Raw genomic sequence first — 20,951 nt, 5'->3', positions numbered from 1 at the left:
ACTGTACAAAGGTGAGCCCTTGCACCCAGGTTCTCCAGTGACTCTCCTTAGGATAAAGCAGATGGTAGCTGCAGGTGAGGTTACAGAAGCAATCTGACTGGTGAGAGAGGTTCTCCCAATGAGGTGGGGTTACACAAACACTTCAAAGCTTGTCACATACAGAAAATTCTAAACACTTTAAAAATTACTTTCCCAACCTTTTCTTACCTCTGAAACTTGTAAGAAAAAACTTTTTTACACAGCGTCGCCTTTGGTTCTTTTGTCAATCACCTTAAATCTGTGTCCTCTGATTCTCGATCCTACTGCCAATGGGAACAGTTTCTCTCTATCTACTCTGTCCAGACCCCTCATGATTTTGAACACCTCTATCAAATCTCCTCTCAACCTTCTCTGCTCCAAGGAGAACAACCCCAGCTTCTCCAGTCTATCAATGTAACTGAAGTCGCTCATTCCTGGAATCATTCTCGTAAATCTTTTCTGCACCCTCTCCGAGGCCTTCACATCCTTCCTAAAGTGTGGTGCCCAGAATTGGACACAGTACTTCAGTTGGTGCCGAACCAGTGTTTTATACAGGTTCATCATAATTTACACTCTAATATACCTCTATTCATGAAGCCCAGGATCCTGTAAGCCTTTTTAACTGCTTTCGCAACCTGCACTTTCAACAAGTATCTCCACTACCTCCTCCATTACTATTTCTATGGTAGCATCCTCTTCCTTGGTGAAGACAGATGCAAAGTACTCATTTTGTACTTCAGCCATACCCTCTGCCTCCATGCATAGGTCTCTTTTTGGTCCCTAATCAGCCCCACCCCTCCTCTTACTACTTATATGCCTATAGAAGACTTTTGGATTACCTTTTATGTTGGCTGCCATTCTATTCTCATACCCTCTCAATGCCCCTCTTATTTTCTTTTTCACTTCTCCTCTGACCTTTCTATATTTAGGGTTATCTCAGATGTATTTACAACCTGACCTCTGTCATACGCGCTCTTTTTCTGCTTCATATTCTCTATCTCTTTCATCATCCAGGGAGCCCTGACTTTAGTTGCCCTGCCTTTCCCTAGTGGGAATGCACCTCAACTGTACCTGAACTATTTCCTCTTTAAAGGCAGCCCATTGTTCCAACCTTTGATTCTGGTTTACCCAGGGCAGATCTGTTCTCATCCCACTGAAATTGGCCTTCACCCAGTTAAACATTTTGGGGGAAAAATTCGGTCTCGCCCCCTTTGGGGCGCTACCATTCAATATTTCGCACTACGTGCAAAAGTGCCACGTGCGTCGGCACATAGCACCACGGTATTACAGGCCTCCCTCCCTGATTAAAGGGGAGAGGCCTAGCGCAGCGCGCATCAGGGCCCTGCTGGACCACCAGGGAGCGGGGTGCCGGGAAAAGAGCCCGTGGCACTCAAGAAGAGTGCCGGGCTGACCAATTGCGGCCAGCACTCCACATGAGAAGGCGAAAGGGGGTAGGTGCTGGCAGGTGGCCCCAAAAAAATGGCCGTCCGGCACCTGCCTTTAATTAGCGCTGCTGCAAAAACGCCACCCTGACCCTGTCGGACATATCGTCCAGGGCGCTAACGGGAGGCGCAAAGCAGCCCAATTTTTCTCTAGCTATGGAAAAGGACAAGGAGCAATCTAATCTAAACCTTATGATACCATGATCACTGTTCGCTAAATGTTTACCTACTGACACTTGCTCCACTTGACCTACCTCAGTCCCCAGAACCAGATTCAGCAATGCCTCCTCCCTCATCGGGCTGGAAACATATGATCAAGAAAGTTCTCCTGAACACACTTCAGAAATTCTACCCCTTCTCTGCCCTTACCACTATTACAATCCCAGTCTATATTAGGATAGTTGAAGTCCCCCATTATTATTACTCGATAGTTTTTGTACTTCTCTGTAATTTCTTTGCAAATTTGCTCCTCCATATCTTTCCCACTATTTGGTGGTCTATAGAATACACCTAGTAGTGTAAAGCCTTAAATGTAAACAGGGACAGCACTAGATGTGAAAATTTACCAAACTCAAATATTCTCCACCATGACAGCATCATTCAACTTTGTATGCCTGCTACTAAACTTAAGTGAAGCAATATTCAGGGAGGGAGAGCAGAGAATATACTTACAACTGTGAAGTACTTTGTGACAAAATAGGGATTAATGTCTTGACTTTGTTTTCAAAAAATAGGTAGGGCTCTTGCACCAAGTTTTACATAAGTACATAAGAACATAAGAAATAGGAGCAGGAGTAGGCCAATCGGCCCTTCGAGCCTGCTCCACCATTTAATAAGATCATGGCTGATCTGATCCTAACCGCCAATCTACTATCACAGAACCATCTCCTGAATCTAACAGAATTAGACACATGAAATAGGAGCAGGATCAGGCTACACGGCCCCTGGGCCCGCTCCGCTACCCACAGGGCCATGTCCGATCCGAACCTAGACTCCTGTCCAAATTCCTGCCCGCTCCCCGTAACCCTTAATTCCCTTTACTTATAGGAAACTTGTCTATTTCTGTTTTAAATTTATGTAATGATGTAGCTTCTACAGCTTTTTGGGGCAGCATATTCCATGGACCTACCACCCTCTGAGTGAAGTAGTTCCTCCTCATCTCAGTTTTGAAAGAGCAGCCCCTTATTCTAAGACTATGCCCCCTAGTTCCAGTTTCACCCATCATCGGGAACATCCTCCCCGCATCCACCCGATCCAACCCCTTCACAATCTTATATGTTTCAATAAGATCGGCTCTCATTCTGAAGAGAACTCCAATGAGTAGAGTCCCAATCTACTCAACCTCTCCTCATATGTCCATCCCCTCATCCCCGGGATTAACCGAGTGAACCTTCTTTGTACTGACTCGAGAGCAAGTATGTCTTTTCTTAAGTATGGACACCAAAACTGTATGCAATATTCCAGGTGCGGTCTCACCAATACCTTGTACAACTGAAGCAATACCTCCATATTTTTATATTCTATCCCCCTAGCAATGAAGAAAGAAGATACGAGACATTCAATCTGCAGGAACCAAGCAAAGATGTTGATATGCAAATGAGTTAAGATAAAGGTGCTTTTTTGTTTGAGGAATAAGTTGCGTTGGGTCTTGAGAGATGGGTGGTGACCTGCTCATTACATTCCCATATCGGCGCCCTCACAAATCGTGCCTTTCATTATGAGTGGCTGACTACAATGCCTTCAATGGCATTAAACTGTGTAAGATGTGGGAATTCTTCAGCTTAGTGTAAATGCAATAAACTGTGTGGCTCTTTGGAGATCATGTCTTCCATATGTAATCTTATCCCAAAGGACTAGGGAGAAAAACTTTGATTTTCATCCAAAGGTGCTGCTGCTTGCCAAGAGGAAAATAGGGTCTATTAACTGCCCAATGGGTTAGCTCATTTAGTACTGCACAATAGCATCGTGTTGATTTTAAAATATCCAACTGTACTTCTACCCATCTCCTCAGCCACAAATGAAACTGAATTTAACTCATTGTATGAAATGTAGATATTTACCAGATGAGTGGTGAATGAAGTATTTCAGCAACAATGGCCGGAATTTTCTTCGGGGAGGCGGGTTGGGGGATCTGAGGCGGTTGGGAACCCGGGAGGCCTGGTTTCCCACAGGCCCTGCCGACTTTACTGGCAGGGCCTAATCTGAATGTGAGGCCTCAGTTTCCTGCCCGCAGCCGGGCTGCGGGTGGGTGGGCCTCAGTTGCAAGGGGTCAGTCCGGGGGAGGGATCACGGGAGGGGGTCGGCAATTGGCGGGGGGGGGGGGGGGGGGGCGGTGAGAGAGGAGAGGATTGGCGGGGGGGATTTGCAGGGCCAGAGGTTCGGGATCGACCACCGGAGGATCATGACCGGCCTCATCATCATCGTTTTGGGGGGGGGGGGGGGGGGGGGGGGGGGTGGGTGGGCAGGGGAGAGGAAGAGGCCTGAGGTGATCGGAGGCCACGTGAGGGCGTCTCCGATCGCGGGGGCGGCTGTATCAGGTATGGACCCTAGATCCAGGAGGTAGGTATAAAGCCACTTACCTCCTGGGTGCAGCAGTCCCCGCCTCGGTTTAACTGCTGGGTTTCACGAATTTGTGTGAAACCCGTCCCCGGGGCGTTAACTTTAAAACGGACAGAAAAAAAGCGGCTTCCAGCCTCATTACAATATTTAAATTGAGGTAATGCCCTGGGAGCGGGTTGGTTGCCCGCCCCCCATCCTGCCTCCGGCAAAACTGTAAGTGGGCGGGTTGGAGGCGGGATCAGGTCGGGATTCCTATTTTTAACAAATTAACTGCCCCCACGCTCCAAACCCACCCGTTTTTTATGGGGAAAATTCTGGCCAATGTTTTTCATGGGCAGTAATGAAATCTGAATTGGGAACATTCTACACTTTCATAAAGAGTTAGACATTGAAGGGTTGTACCTCAATCAGGAAATCTACACAGTAAGAATGAATGGGAGTTTTTGGTACATTGGAGCTATAGGCTTGATCAAATATTCTAGAGTCGACTGTACTGACAGAATAGAAACTTAAACAAGAAAACCACAAAGAGGAATAAAAAAAACTTACAAATGCAGCTCTTCAAAGGACTTCACAGAGTAGAGGGGGGAATTGGGATCTCTCTGGAGAACTTCAACTTGATGGGTAGATTGAACCAGGTTACTGCGAATCAGCTTATTCAACAGGGACTGGGCAGCCTTATCCTCTACAGAAAGAAAAGCACAGCAGTCAGCACACAGCAAACAGAGTACAGTTACCACAATATTTAATACAGGAAAAGAAATGGAAAGTTTAAACCCAATTTTATGATTATGGGAATACTAGCTGCATGCAGTAAGCTTCCCTAAAGTTGCAGTAATGGCAACATACAAGAACCTGCCATAAACTTAACTCTCAATTCAATGTTATTTGTCACATAGGCAGCAGACACGTGTACTACACAATGAAATGTTGATTTTTACGAGCCCTCCCAACATTGGAATAAATATGGCATAGCAATAATAATACTACTGTAATAGAAATACAGTAATAAATAAAACAACAGTAATAAATAATAATAAATTATTCGTTCATGAGTCTTATGGCCTGGGGGTAGAAGCGGTTTCGAAACCTGCTGGTACGAGACCGTATACTTCGGTATCTCTTACCGGACGGGAGCAGGGCGAAGAGGTTGCGGCTGGGGTGGCTCGCGTCTTATCTATCTTATCTATCCCAGTGATGGCTCGAATGTACACCTATCATAACATGTGTATTAAACATAAAAGTATTGATGAAAAAGTAGCAGCACTTTGCCTCAACAGCTCAATTCAACCATTACAACAGCATAATAGGAATTATTTTGTACAAAGGGATTAACTTAGCATGGAATGTTACAAACAAGTCTCAGCAAGCTAGAAAATGCCTTTGGAGGGGTCTGAAACTAAAATTCCCCCAAATTGCCCAACCCACGACAAATGTCCCCTGGGATTAAAAAGCTAGGGAAATCTGCCGTCCTTACCTGGTCTAGCCTATATGTGACTCCAGACCCACAGCAATGTGGTTAACTCTTAACTGCCCTCTACGGTTCAAGGCGGCGGCTTACGATCAAGGGCAATTAGGGATGGGCAATAAATGCTGACCTTGCCAGCGACGCCCACATCGCATGAACAAATAATTTTTAAAAATAGGGAGAAAAACACAGAATATGCATCACTTAATTTTTTAGCAAAAATGTTTCTGCTGGAGACTGGACATTTTCCACTCTGAGCACTGACCCAGAGTCAGTAGCAAGCACGGTCAGGTACAGATCAAAAATCCATCGACTCTATCCAAACAATGCCCAACCTCAAGAGCAGCCCTACTCCGCCAGTGTGATAATTTTATATTTCTTACACCTAAAAGTTTTCAAAGTAGGGTTAGGGTAGTTAGGGCCAATGTAGTACCAAATAAGGCCCAATTTTCAGTATGTCCATGCTCACTTATTTCACACTCGACCTTTACAGGCAACCCTCCATTCAGTCCAATGGATTTGAACCCAGGTCCCAGAGGTCAAAGGCCAGTATCTAAGCCATTATACCACCAAGTCCCCTGTAATTGATTTTCATCAAGACTGCTGATCTGTGGTATTGCTTACAGAAAAGTGAAGTGTTCGGAGTACTTAATGATATTAAGAGCCATTAGTTTCTGGCATGAACGAGGATATACTCAGAAAGCATGTCATTATTATAAAGCATGGTTACAGCTATGTGGCAATCACAGGCAGGTCAACAGGATCTTTATTTTTCTATTACATGTTGTCTTAGTGTCTGTCCCTCTCTTTCATATTTGCATTACTGCTTCTTTAGATATGATGGTTCTGTGTCCCATGATCTTGCACAAAGAGGTGAAGTACGATATATTTTTATGTTCTGCTGTTCCACAGAATGAGACGTGTGCTCCTGAAGATGAAATTGTACATTTCTGCAGGCCGAAAAGAGGATATTCTCAGAAAGCATGGCCTTGTGAAGGAGAATGTTAATTCCCTGTAATAAAGATGTGGAGTGTGACTGCTATACAGAAAAGATTAAATATGAAATCATACTAATACAGATAAGACAGATTTATACAGAGCAAATAGAACTATTGAAGTTATGAAGTTTAATGCCGCTGACGTTATCAATGCATGCACTTCAGGACGGTGCCAGTGTGTCTGTGTATGTTTCAGTAGGAGTGGTTCTGTCTTTTTATTTTTGTATGGGGGTGATATTCAATTCTGAGAGGGGCGCAAGACGGGCAGTAGCGAATCGAATACAGTTATACACCCCACATGATTTTTGTAGTGTCCATGTGTAGATAAAGACACTGAAGACAGGAGTTGGTTCATAGGTATTTACTAAGCAAGTCTGGGGGGGGGGGGGGGGGGGGTTCTAAAGGTTATACACAATACACAGGCTTATATAGCCCAAGTGGCAATTACCGGCATTACGCACACCTGGGGCTCTTAAAGGCACATACACCACAATTCCTCCCCTTCTAGCTAACTAGTACATCATATTTTAAGTAATTATTAATTACATGTTATATGCAAAATAATATACATTGCTGTATTAATTCATTATAAGTTAGTCTCTCAGGAGGCTTCCTGACTCGGTCCGGATAACGCCTCGGGGGTGTAGTAGTTTCTGGTGGTGTAGTAGGTTCTTCTGGCAAGGCTGATTCGGCTTGAAGGCCAGTGTCGGGTTCATCGGGTTCCAGTATCACCGGATCGGAGGTAGATATGGGTATCTCTACTTCATCGTTAGATGTATAGCGTGGTGGTGTAGGTTGTCCCTTTTCGGATGACTTGATGATTTGGTCAGCATGGCGCCTTATTATGCTTTCTCCGATGTCCACGGTATACATCAGTGGTCCTAGTCGTGTGCAGATAGTTCCAGGCTGCCATTTCTCGGTACGGTAGTCCCGGGCCAAACCGGTTGGCCTATCTGGAAGGCCCTAGTTGGCCTTTCATTCATGCCCTGAAACTGCCGGTTCTCCACGTCCCTTCGGATGTTGGGCTTGACCAAATCCAGCCGGCATCTTAGGTTTCTATTGTAGAACATCATGGCGGGAGTTTGGTTTGTAACCATATGTGTTGCATTCCTATATGCAAATAAGAAGTTATCCACCTTGTGCTGAAGTTTTATGTCTTCATTACCCATGGCCTTTATGGCCTTCTTAAAGGTCTGGACAAACCTTTCAGCCAATCCATTGGTGGCGGGATGGTATGGGGCGGACGTGTAGTGCTTTACCCCATTGTTTTTTAAGAACTTTCTGAATTCTTCGGACACAAATTGCGGTCCATTATCAGAACATATCTGTTCCGGCAGCCCATTCCTGGCAAATATGGTCCTTAATACTGTGATGGTTTTTTCCGTGGTGGTGGAGGACATCTTTATTACCTCCGGCCACTTGGCGTGTGCATCAACTGCGATTAAGAACATTGAGTCCATAAATGGACTAGCAAAGTCGATGTGCACCCTTTGCCAGGGAGATGAGGGCCACTCCCATGGATGTAGAGGGGCCGGTGGCGGAGCATTTTGGACCTTCTGGCATCCTAGGCAGCTCTTGGTCATGTCTTCGATGTCTCCATCGATACCTGGCCACCATACAAATGCCCTAGCTAGGTTCTTCATTTTCACTCCACCCAGATGCCCCTCGTGAAGCTCCTTTAGCACTTTATCCTGGAGTTTGGGTGGAATCACCACTCTGGATCCACACATCAAGGTTCCTCGGCACACTGACAGCTGTTCTCTTCTTTGCGAGAATGCTGGCAACAGTGGTTCGCCATGTGCTGGCCATCCCTTCATTGTTAAATCGTAGACCCGAGAGAGAGTAGGGTCATTTCTGGTCTCCCTTTCAATGGCAGAATTTGTCACCGGTAGACATTCCACTATGGTAGAGTGGAATATCTCTACTGGGTCTACTGTAGGTGCCTCTTCTATCGTTGGCAACGGCAGGCGCGATAAACCGTCAGCATTCCCATGCTGTTTTGACCCTTTGTATTCAATGTTGTATTGGTGTGCCCCTAGAAAAAGGGACCACCTCTGTAGTCTTTGTGCCGTCATAATGGGGACACCTTTCTTAGGGCTGAATTTGGAGATGAGGGGTTGATGGTCAGTCAGCAAGGTAAATTTTTGTCCGTGTAGGTAATGGTTGAATTTCTTCACTCCCCATACCAGGCTGAGTGCTTCCCTGTCTATCTGGGAATAGTTACGCTCAGCTGAGTTCAATGAGCGTGACGCAAAAGCTATCGGCCGTTCCGAGCCATCAGGGAATCTATGGGACAATACCGCTCCTATGCCGTAAGGGGATGCATCGCACGCTAGTCTGATTGGTAGTGATGGGTTGTAATGAGCCAAAACTTTCTCGGATGTGATTAAGTTTTTACATTTATGGAAGGCACGTTTACAGTCTTCGTTCCATTTCCAAATCACTCCTGTGTGTAGAAGATCATTAAGAGGGTGTAGAATAGTTGATAAGTTCGGTAAAAATTTATGATAGTAATTTATTAATCCCAGGAATGACCTCAATTGTGAAACATTTTCAGGTGCTGGGGCTTTTATAACTGCTTCAATTTTTTCAGGTGACTTATGCAACCCTTCCTTATTAATTATGTGGCCACAATATGATATCTGATTTTGGAAAAATTCGCACTTGGGGCGATTTGCTCGTAGGCCCCGTTCTTTCAGCCTAGTGAGCACCTGCTCCAAATTGGCAAGGTGCTCGTTGTCGTTTTCTCCTGTTACAAGGATGTCGTCTAGGTAACACTGAGTCCCCGGAATCCCTTGCAGGACTTGCTCCATAGCTCTTTGCCAGATAGCCGGAGCTGATGCTACTCCAAAAACCAGTCGATTGTACTGGTATAGGCCTTTGTGTGTGTTTATTGTGAGATACTTTTTAGAGGTCTCCTCAACCTCCATCTGTAGATATGCCTGTGCCAAGTCAATTTTTGTGAAACGTTTTCCTCCGGATAGTGAGGCGAAAATATCTTCTATCCTCGGAAGAGGATACTGTACCGTGTGAAGGACCGGGTTTACAGTCACCTTAAAGTCCCCACAGATGTGAATTTTTCTCTGTTCCTCAGAGTTATTTTTCAATGCTTTTTTCATGACTGGAACGATGGGTGTTGCCCATTCGCTCCAATCTATTTTGGATAATACGCCTGCCTTTTCCAAATTCTCCAGCTCTGCCTCGACTGCCGGACGTATTGCGTATGGCACCGGTCTTGCCTTAAAAATTTTTGGAATTGCTGCATCTTCCACTTTTATTGAGGTGGTGATGCCTTTCAAGGTTCCTAGTTTCTCTTGAAACACTTCTTTGGTGTTGGCCAAGATGTCTTTTAATCGTTCAGGTATGATGTCATCCTTGTTTTTTTCCTTACTGGTCACCGTCAGTGCCTGAATGGAGTGCCAGTCTAAACGTATCTTCCTTATCCATTCACGTCCCAACAACGGTGGACCACCATCTTGTAGAATGTATAAATACAACTTTTGTATTTCTTTGCCGTTGTATACCACAGGCACCTTTATTTTTCCTTTGGGGTATACTTTCTGCCCCGTATATGTTTTTAAGATAATGGATGTGTCTTTTAGAGGTATATGCGAAAATAGCCTCTCGTAATCTCGTCGATTTATTACGGTTAGAGCTGATCCTGTATCTAGCTCCATTTTAACTGGGGACCCTGCTATTATGAGGGTAACCCAAATGGTCTGGTAATCTTCATTGGCAATTACATTATGTAATTTGAGAGAGCTTAGTCTCTTGTTCCCGGAGTCGCTATCGCTCTTCTGGTCTTTGGAGCTACTGTCCGTCATCATTTGTACCTTTCTGTGCTTTTCCTTATTGATTCTTTTCCCGTTAGTGGATTTTTTATTTTCAGATCGGCATACACGTGGAATGTGTCCCATCTTTCCGCATCGCCTGCATGCTTTTTCTTTGAACCAGCAATCCCTCTGGTCATGGTTGGATCTGCCGCAGCGATAACATCTCTCGAAACCCCGTGTCATTTCATGGGTGCCGAAATCCTGTGGCCTTTGCTGTATCTTTGCCGCTCCTATTGCACTGAAAGCCTTGTCCAGTGTTAAATCTTATCCAGAAGATACCTTTTTTTGTGTTTCTACACTTAGGGGATCGCAGATGAATTTGTCTTGCAGAGAATCTGCCAGTCCTGCCTCGAATTGGCAGTGTAGGGTATCAACAATCTCCTCAAAATTCTTGTCCATCGGTTCGGCTGGAGTGATTAAGTTGCGTAACAGCTTGTATGTTTCTGCGCCCATTAGATCCAGAAGCACTGAAGCTTTTTTTTCATCTTCTATTCCATTTGCGGTGCAAAACACCTCCACTCTTTCTACATATGTGGTCCAATCCTCTATCTTGTTATCAAAATCATCAATATTGCCAAAGTTAGGCTCTGTTTCGTTATCAACAGCATCAATATTGCCAGACTTAGGCATTTCAAAAAAGATATGGCGCTTCCTGCGCTTTTTTTTTCTCTCTGTAGCAACGATATGGCGCTTCCTGCGCTTTCCCGCCGCTACCGATAACAACGCTGTTTTACTGTGGTTTCCGTTTATTCACTGTTGGAGACTCGTTCCCGACGGAGGTCTAAACGCTGACCTGCTTGCCGCGCCGGCCGTCTCCCGAGTGCACCCTCCCAGTCCGTTATTGCTTGCCTCCGATTTCGCTGCCTGTCTCGGCTGTAGAGCCCGCCGCTGGAGCCCCAGCCTGACGCCCAGGAAGGATTAGCGCAGTACCTGCCACCAGCTTGGCCAGCTGGTGAAACCACAGTTTCTATTACTTCCTTGAGTCTTCTGGACGCTGAAGGAATCGATGTCCTTGAGGTGCTGCCGAATTGCAGGTAAGTCCGTTTCCACTTCGTCGCCACTGTAGTGTCCGTGTGTAGATAAAGACACTGAAGACAGGAGTTGGTTCATAGGTATTTACTAAGCAAGTCTGGGGGGGGGGGGGGGGGTTCTAAAGGATATACACAATACACAGGCTTATATAGCCCAAGTGGCAATTACCGGCATTACGCACACCTGGGGCTCTTAAAGGCACATACACCACAATTTTCCTTTCTACTGAAGTCAATCGAGGGGGTGTCTAACAGACAGCTGATCACTACCGACCATTTTGCGACCCTGCCAAAATTGAACTCCACCCTCTATGTCCGCATTTTTCTAAAGGCCTCTCTCAATGTTTTTCTATAAGCGTTCTTCATTCTCAGAAAGTTGGTCTTATGAATGTTGGCTTGCTGTGAAAAAACATTGTTAGAGACAACACTGGTATGAGACATACTTTTATGAATTAAATGGAACTGCTGAATGACTGCCAAGTTGAGCAACTTTGTTGTTAACTGCACCTATTTTCAGGGCAATAATAAAAGGGGATAAGGTCTATTTTGCGGTTTCTTTATGTGTGTAGATATCCGTGGTTTTCTAAATGTCTCTCTCTCCTCAGTTATCAAAGAGAACATTCTTGGAAGGTGGCTCTTGTGTGAAAATGAAGGGATTCATGAGGAAAGACCAGACTTTTAGCAGTCAGCAATGTGCAGTGTGAAATCATACAAGTCAAAGCAGGCAAGAGCTTCTTTTCAGCTGAGAGGTGTGCTTATTCTGCTTGTCTTAAGCGGATCTGGAAGATTATGAAAGATTATGAAAGTAAGCTTGCAGGGAACATTAAAAACTGACTGTAAAAGCTTTTATAGATATGTGAAGAGAAAAAGATTGGTGAAGTCAAGCGTGGGTCCCTTGCAGTCAGAATCAGGGGAATTTATAATGGGGAACAAAGAAATGGAAGAACAATTAAATACATATTTTGGTTCTGTCTTCACAAAGGAGGACACAAATAACCTCCCAGAGATGTTGGGGAACATAGGGACTAATGAGAGGGAGGAACTGAAAGAAATCAGTATTTGTAGGGAAATGGTGTTGGGGAAGTTGATGGGATTGAAAGCCGATAAATCCCCAGGGCCTGATAATCTACATCCTAGGGTACTTAAGGAAGTGGCCCTGGAGATAGTAGATGCATTGCTGGTCATCTTCCAGAACTCTATAGACTCTGGAACAGTACCCATGGATTGGAGGGTAGCTAATGTTACCCCACTATTCAAAAAAGGTGGTAGAGAAAAAGCGGGGAATTATAGACCGGCAAGCTTGACATCGGTAGTGGGGAAAATGCTAGGGTCCATTATAAAAGATGTAATAGCAGAGCACTTGGAAAGCAGTGACAGGATCGGACAAAGTCAACATGGATTTACAAAAGGTAAATCGTGCTTGACTAATCTACTGGAATTTTTTGAGGATGTAACTGGTAAAATAGATAAGGGAGAACCAGTGGATGTGGTGTATTTGGGCTTTCAGAAGGCTTTCGATAAGGTCCCGCATAAGAGATTAGCTTGTAAAATTAAGTCACATGGGATTGGGGGCAAGGTATTGACTTGGATAGAGAACTGGTTGGCAGATAGAAAGCAAAGAGTTGGAATAAACGGGTCGTTTTCCGAGTGGTAGGCAGTGACTAGTGGGGTACCGCAAGGAACGATCCTAGGACCCCAGCTGTTCACAATATATATTAATGATCTGGACGAGGGAATTGGATTTAGTATCTCCAAATTTGCAGACAACACAAAGCTGGGTGGGCGTGTATGCTGTGAGGAGGATGTCGTGAAACTCCAGTACGATTTGGACAGGTTGGGTGATTGGGCAGAAACATGGCAAATGCAGTATAATGTGGATAAATGTAAGGTTATCCACTTTGGTGGCAAAAACAGGAAGGCAGATTATTTGAATGGCAATAGATTGGGAGAAGGGGAAGTGCAAAGAGACCCGGGTGTTCTTGTGCATCAGTCGCTGAAGGTAAGCATACAGGTGCATAGTCATAGAGTTATACAGCACAGAAAGAGGCCCTTCGGCCCATCGCGTCCGTGCTGGCCATCAAGCCCTGTCTAATCTAATCCCATTTTCCAGCATTTGGTCCGTAGCCTTGTATGCTATGGCATTTTAAGTGCAGCAGGCGGTTAAGGCAGCAAATGGTATGTTGGCCTTCGTAGCGAGAGGGTTTGAGTACAGGAACAAGGATGTCTTGCAGCAGTTGTACAGGGCCTTGGTGAGACCGCACCTTGAGTAGTGTGTGCAGTTTTGGTCGCCTTATCTGAGGAAGGATGTTCTTGCCATGGAAGGAGTGCAGCGAAGATTCACCAGGCTCATACCTGGGATGGCAGGAATGACGTATGAGGAGAGATTGGGTCGATTGGGCTTGTACTCACTGGAGTTTAGAAGATTGAGAGGGGATCTCATCGAAAGCTATAAAATGTTGTCAGGCCTGGACAGACTAGATGCAGGAAGGATGTTCCCGATGGCCGGGAGTCCAAAACTAGGGGTCATAGTCTAAGGATAAGGGGTAAGCCATTTAGGACTGAGATGAGGAGGAATTTCTTCACCCAGAGAGTGGTGAACCTGTGGAATTCTCTGCCACAGAAGGCAGTGGAGGCCAATTCATTAAATATATTCAAGAAGGAGTTGGATATATTTCTTAAGGCTAAAGGGATCAAGGGATATGGGGAGAACGCAGGGACAGGGTACTGAATTTGGATGATCAACCATGATCTCATTGAATGGCGGAGCAGGTTCGAGGGGCCGAATGGCCTACTCCTGCTCCTATCTTCTATGTTTCTATTATGGCCCAGATTTTGGTGTGAGCGTCAAAGGAACAGCTTTCACCGTTCACCTCACGTACAGTAGCCTAGAGACTTTTTGTGGGTTTGTTAGCAGAGATTTCTAGTTTCTAGGCATCTGACCCAATATAGTACCCTCTACAGGGGATCTGTGGCGTTTGTGAACAGGACAAGCAGCAGGGAGGCTCTTCAACCAAATCACACTGAAGAATCCTCACTGAGACACACCGACTGCAAAGCAGGAAGTAAAAAACTTAGAAGTGTAAATTATTGTACACAAAGCTAGATAAAGATAGAGAGATACACAGGATTAAGGGAGAGACATTAAAGAGAAAAAAACAGAAAAACTAAAACTTAAAAAAAAATCTGCAACATTAATTTTCTCCTGAGGGAATGAGATTCCACACTTGTAAAAAAAATACTTTTTCAGGGCCAGAGAGGTTGTTTAGCAGTAATGATAACTTATTATGCCGTTTAAAAACTCAGGTGCTCCCGATTGCACAAGCCCTAACTTTTCCATCTGTCTTTATTGTGAAACTAGTGGGTAATTTGCCTAAATTCACACCATTACAGTGATTTCTGTGCAGATTCCATCGGCGAAGACTGCAACAGCGCAGCCTGTGGAAGAGCAGGGCATCACTGCCAGCAACTTCCGGATTTCCACATTTAACTGCCAATGTGCAGACACCGGATGTTGTCAGTTTACCCAGTAATAGCAGTGAGTGCTGACAGACTCGCCGTTATTAGTACAGCAAAATCCAGGCCTATGTGTCAAAGAGAATAACTTTGGACGTAATGTGTGTTTGACTGTTTGCAATTGTGTCAGTTTAAATTTGAAGGTTTGCAATACAAAGGGGGGGGGGGGGGGTGGAGTTAATCCTCAGTTGTACAGAGCCTTGGTCAAACCCCACCTGGAATACTGAGTTTAGTTTTGGACACCGCACCTCAAAAAATATATTGCCCTTAGAGGGCGGTACAGCGCAGGTTCACCACAATGATACCAGGACTTTAAAGGGTTAAATTATGAGGAAAGGTTGCATAAACCTAAGTTGTATTCACCAGAGTTTAGAAGATTTAGGGGTGGTCTAATCGAGGTGTTTAAAATGATAAAAGATTTAATAGAGTAGATACAGTGAAGCGGGTAGATAAAGTTAAGATACAGATCATCCATGATCTAATTGAATGGTGGAACAGGCTCGAGGGGCTGAATGGCCGACTCCTGTTCCTACGAAGCTATTTCCTCCGGTGGGGGAAATCCAGAACATGGGGGCACAATTTTAAAATTAGAGCTAGACCATTCAGGAGTGAAATCAGAAGGCACTTTTTCCACAAAGGGTAGTGGAAATGCGGAATTCTCCCCCCCCAAAAGGTTGTGGATGCTATTCAATTGAAATTTACAAGACTGAGATTGACATATTTTTAATTAGGTAAGGGTACCAAGGGATTATGAATCAACGGAGGGTAAATGAGTTGAGGTACAGGTCAGCCATTATCTAATTGAATGGTGGAACGGGCTCAAGGGACTGAATGGCCTAACCCTGTTGCTATGAACTTCATTTAATAAAGAGAGAAATAAAATGCAACAGTTGTATGCTGATGGCGCCATTGAGGAAAGTTTTTGCAGAAGATACAAACGTATCATTACGGAACATTTTCCAATATACTAAATTGTTTATCAGAAGACAGAGCAGGTGCTGGAGAAGTGGACAATAGGTTTGCTGCAATGACTGATGTCGAAAGCAATGCCTCCTGTCATCGTAAATTTGTACTAGAAGAATTCTCTACAGGTACAATGATGGTAATTTGGGATCTTGTTTCTGCCATCTCCTATATATGTCATGTTATCTTTTCCAGTGCTATGTGCCCATGTTTTTATGGGCTTATATCTTATTCTTTGGATGGGTTTATTTCTTTATCTGTGCTCAAAGTGTGTTTTTGACATAGGAGTTGGTGACTGTGATGCAAATAGTAAAGAACTTCACTGCAGACAACACTTTGTTTAGACTCCCTCCTTCATGCCGTAGCATTGCCCATCAAACATCTGTGACAACATTTATTTCTGTGTATATCATTAAAGTCGATGCGGTTTTGAAGCTTGGAATTGTGCAAATTCGATAGTTAGGGGAGCAGACAGGCGTTTCTGTGGCTGCAGATGTGACTCCAGGATGTTAGGTTGCCTCCCTGGTGCCGGGGTCAAGGATACCACCGAGCGGCTGTAGGGCATTCTGAAGGGAGAAGGTGAACCAGCCAGAGGTCGTGGTGCATATCTGTACCAATGACATAGGTAGAAAGAGGGATGAGGTCCTGCAGGCAGAGCTTAGAGAGCAAGGAAAGTGATTAAAAAGCAGGACCTCAAAAGGTAATAATCTCCGAATTACTTCCGGTGCCACATGCTAGTGAGTAGAGAAATAGGATAGAGCAGATGAATGAATGGGTGGAGAGATGGTGCAGGTGGGAGGGCTTTCGATTCTTGAAGCATTGGGACAGTTTCTGGGGGAGGTGGGACCTGTACAAGCCGGACAGGTTGCACCTCAACAGAGCCGGGACCAATATCCTTGCCGGGGGGGGGGGTGCTAAACTAGCTTGGCAGGGGAATGGGAACCTGAGAATAGATTCAGAAGGGAGAGAAGCAAAGCTGAAATTAGAAAGCAGAAAATTAGGAAGTGAATTTGGAAGACAGACGAAGCAAGGGCTAGAAAATAGACAAGAGAGTTTGGCAGTGCTAAAATGGTATATACTTCAATACAAGGAGTACAGGGAATAAGGCAGATGAGCTGAGAGCACAGATAGACACTTGGCAGTATGATATTATAGCTATTACTGAGACATGGCAACTCAACATTCCTGGTTACAGGGTTTTCAGACAGGATAGAGGGGGTAAAAAAGGAGGGGTGGGTTGCAGTATTGATTAAAGAAACAATTACAGCTGTGAAGAGGGATGATATGTTAGAAAGATCAGCAAATGAGGCCATATGGGTTGAATTGAAGAGCAAAAAAGGAGCGATCACACTGCTGGGTGTGTACTATAGATCCCCAAACAGTCAGAGGGAGATAGAAGAGCAAATATGTAGGCAAATTTCTGAGAAGTGCAAAAACTATAGGGCAGTAATATAAACTGGGATAAAATTAGTGTGAAAGGTATAGAAGGTGTGGAATTCCTAAAATGCATTCAGGAGAACTTTTTTAGCTAGTATGTAACAAGCCCAACAAGGGAGGGGGCGGTTCTGGACTTAGTTTTAGGGAATGAAGTTGGGCAGGTGGAAGGGGCATCAGTGGGAGAGCATTTTGGTGCTAGTGATCACAAATCAGTTAGATTTAGGGTATGTAATGAAATCGGTTCGTCTTGATCCTGTATTCGTTTTGCACTCATGTATATTACCCTCCCCCACTGTGTATAGTTTCACTTCCTCTTTCCCGACTAACCTGGGAAGTTCCAGGTCTTGGCTCCGCCCCTGACTTCTCTTACATAAAGATCCCAGGATCTGTATGACTCATTCCTGTGAACCAGTCGGCGTGTTGAGATGTTAGCTCTGATCTTAGTGATTAAAAGCCAACTTGTTTAAGTCTATAACTTCTAGTTTTGTGGTTATTGAAGGCCCATCAATTTTAATCACAAAAGAATACTAGGATGGATCGACTCCTAAAACCAGAGCGTCTGGACTTGGATCCACATTCTGCTGAAGCATCAAATCAATTTGGACACTGGCTCAAATGCTTCGAACTCTTCGCGGGGGCCTCATCCGCTAGCGAGGTAGATAAACTGAGTCTACTGACTACTCGCGTAAGTCATCGGATTTATTCGTTCATCCGGGACGCCACCTCTTACATGGAGGCCATCACTATCCTGAAGGCCCAATACCAGAGGCCGGTAAACGAAGTGTACGCCAGACATCTGCTGGCTACACGCAGGCAGCGACCAGAGGAATCAATGGACGATTTCTTACAGGGCCTAAAGGACCTGGTCCGGGACTGTAATTGCAAGGCCGTGACGGCCAACGCTTACTCTGACGCATTGGTCCGCGATTCCTTCATCACGGGCCTCAAATCGAATTATATCCGGCAGAGACTGCTGGAGAAGGAGGTCCTGGACTTAAAAAAGGCAGTGGCCACTGCGTGATCGCTGGACGTGGCCCAGAAAAACTCTGACTCTTATTCTTCCGGCCCTCACTGCCTCGTGCGCGCCGAGGGGGCCGCCATCTTGGAATCAGCCATCTTCCCCATCCAGGTCTCAGACCAGCTCTACACCGCCGGAGTCCCCACACAGAAGTTCACCCAGGAGTCCTACTACAGCGGCAATGTCTCGAGGCCCGAAATGCTACTTCTGCGGCCAGGCCAAGCACCCCAGACAACGATGCCCAGCGAAGGACGCTACATGCTTCAAATGTAAGAAAAAGGGGCATTTTAGCAAAGTCTGCAGGGGGAATCCGATTTCCAACTCCGTCACCGCCTCGTGCGTGCCGTGCGGGCCGCCATCTTGGGATCCGCCATCTTTTCCCGACTCAACAGCCGCCCAGGGCCCAACAGTGGCTTCGATCACGGTGGATCAATCCAGGCCACACCCGTTGACAAAATCCATGATGGACATACAGGTAAACGGGAATTTAACGAAATGCTTAATTGACTGTGGGAGTACCGAGAGTTTTATCCACCCGAGCCTGGTACGGCGGCACTCATTAATGGCAACCCCTACACGGAGCAGAATTGCTATGGCTGCTAAGCCCCACACTTCGGACATTTTGGGCTACTGTGTGGTAACACTGACTGTAAAAGGCACGGACTACAAGGATTTTAAACTCCTCATGATGGCAGAACTCTGCGTTAATGTCATCTTGGGCCTGGACTTCCAGTGCCACCACGAAAGTGTCACGCTAGCATATGGCGGGTCCCAGCCGCCACTCACAGTCTGTGGCCTATCAACCTTAAAAATCAGCCCGCCCTCTTTATTCGCTAATCTCGCTCCGAACTGTAGGCCCATAGCGACCAAAAGTAGACGGTACAGTCTGGAAGACAGACACTTTATCAAGGCGGAAGTGGACAGACTCCTGCGGGAAGGCATTATTGAATGCAGTACCAGCCCGTGGTGTGCCCAAGTAGTCATAGTTAAAAATAGTGAAAAGAAACGGATGGTAATTGACTACAGCCAGACTGTTAATATTTATACCCAGCTGGACGCCTACCCTTTACCCCGCATATCAGAAATGGTCAACCAGATTGCGCAATACCGGGTCTTCTCGACTATCGACCTCAAATCCGCGTATCACCAGCTCCCCATTAGAACGGAGGACCGCCCATACACCGCCTTCGAGGCGAACGGGCGCCTCTACCATTTTCTCAGAGTGCCCTTCGGAGTAACAAATGGGGTTACGGTCTTCCAACGCGAGATGGACCGCATGGTTGACGAGAATAAACTACAAGCTACCTACCCCTATCTGGACAATGTCACTATCTGCGGGCACAACCAGCAAGGCCACGATGTAAATCTTGCAAGATTTTTAAAAACTGCCCTAAAGCTGAATCTAACCTACAACGAAGACAAATGTGTCTTCAACACAACCCGTCTCTGTATGCTCGGCTGTGTGGTGGAAGATGGGGTAATTGGACCGGACCCTGACCGATTACGCCCCCTAAAGGAACTGCCCCTGCCACACAATCCCAAAGCTTTAAAAAGGTGCCTGGGATTTTTTTCATATTATGCCCAATGGGTGCCCAATTACTCTGATAAGGCCCGACCCCTCATTAAATCGACGTCCTTCCCACTATCAGCTGAAGCTCGGGAGGCTTTCACCAGTATTAAACAGGACATTGAAAGGGCTGCAGTGTGTGCAGTGGACGAATGCATTCTCTTTCAAGTCGAAAGCGATGCGTCAGACTTTGCCTTAGCTGCGACCCTCAATCAGGCTGGGAGACCTGTGGCCTTCTCCCGAACCCTTCAGGGACCTGAAATCAGGCACTCTTCTGTCGAGAAGGAGGCACAGGCTATAGTGAAGGCAGTGCGGCACTGGAGACACTACCTAGCTGGCAAACGTTTCACCCTGCTCACCGACCAGCGGTCGTTGGCTTTCATGTTTAATAACAAAGGGGGAAAATCAAGAATGACAAAATACTCAGGTGGAGGATCGAACTATCCACGTTCGACTATATTAGCCGGGAGCCCTTAATGAACCCCCAGACGCCCTATCGCGGGGAATGTGTGCCAGCATTCATACGGACAAATTACAGGGTCTCCACAACGACCTCTGTCACCCAGGGGTCACCCGACTATACCATTTTATAAAGTCCCGCAATCTGCCCCACTCCATCGAGGTGGTCAGGGCAATGACCAGAGCCTGCCGCATCTGTGCGGAATGCAAGCCTCGTTTCTACAGGCCTGACCGTGCACACCTTATCAAAGCCACACGGCCATTCGAGCACCCAAGTCTGGACTTCAAGGGACCCCTTCCCTCTGCCGACCATAACGTATACTTCCTCAATATCATTGATGAATATTCCCGCTTCCCCTTCGCCATTCCCTGCCCAGACATGACCAGTGCCACGGTCATCAAGTGTCTCTGTAATCTATTCTGCATGTTTGGCATGCCGAACTACATACACAGCGATAGGGGGACGTCATTCATGAGAGACGAGCTCGGCCAGTTCTTGCTCTCGAAGGGGATAGCCACTAGCAGAACCACTAGCTACAACCCCCGGGGTAATGGGCAAGTGGAAAGGGAGAATGCTACTGTTTGGAAGGCTGTCACGTTAGCCTTAAAGTCAAAAGGCCTTCCGACCTCCCGCTGGCAGGAAGT

At 45.8% G+C, this 20,951-nt stretch overlaps 1 protein-coding gene across 2 annotated transcripts in view; it reads right to left on the bottom strand.

The window, feature by feature from the left end:
- The window catches only part of LOC147100929 (ATP-dependent RNA helicase DDX19B-like), a 122,357-nt gene that overhangs the window by 63,319 nt on the left and 38,087 nt on the right, over window positions 1–20,951 (bottom strand). For both annotated transcript variants that reach the window (XM_085967545.1, XM_085967543.1), the window contains exon 4: window positions 4,569–4,704. In XM_085967545.1, coding sequence (XP_085823671.1) covers window positions 4,569–4,704 — 136 coding nt within the window. The remainder of the gene's footprint in view (window positions 1–4,568; window positions 4,705–20,951) is intronic.

Source organism: Somniosus microcephalus, chromosome 25 (genome assembly GCF_052327205.1).
Source record: "Somniosus microcephalus isolate GS21.2 chromosome 25, FLI_Smic_1.0, whole genome shotgun sequence".
Classification (NCBI taxonomy): Eukaryota; Metazoa; Chordata; class Chondrichthyes; order Squaliformes; family Somniosidae; genus Somniosus; species Somniosus microcephalus.
The sequence above is the reverse complement of the archived record's forward strand: the minus strand, read 5'-3'. Positions and strand labels throughout refer to the sequence as shown.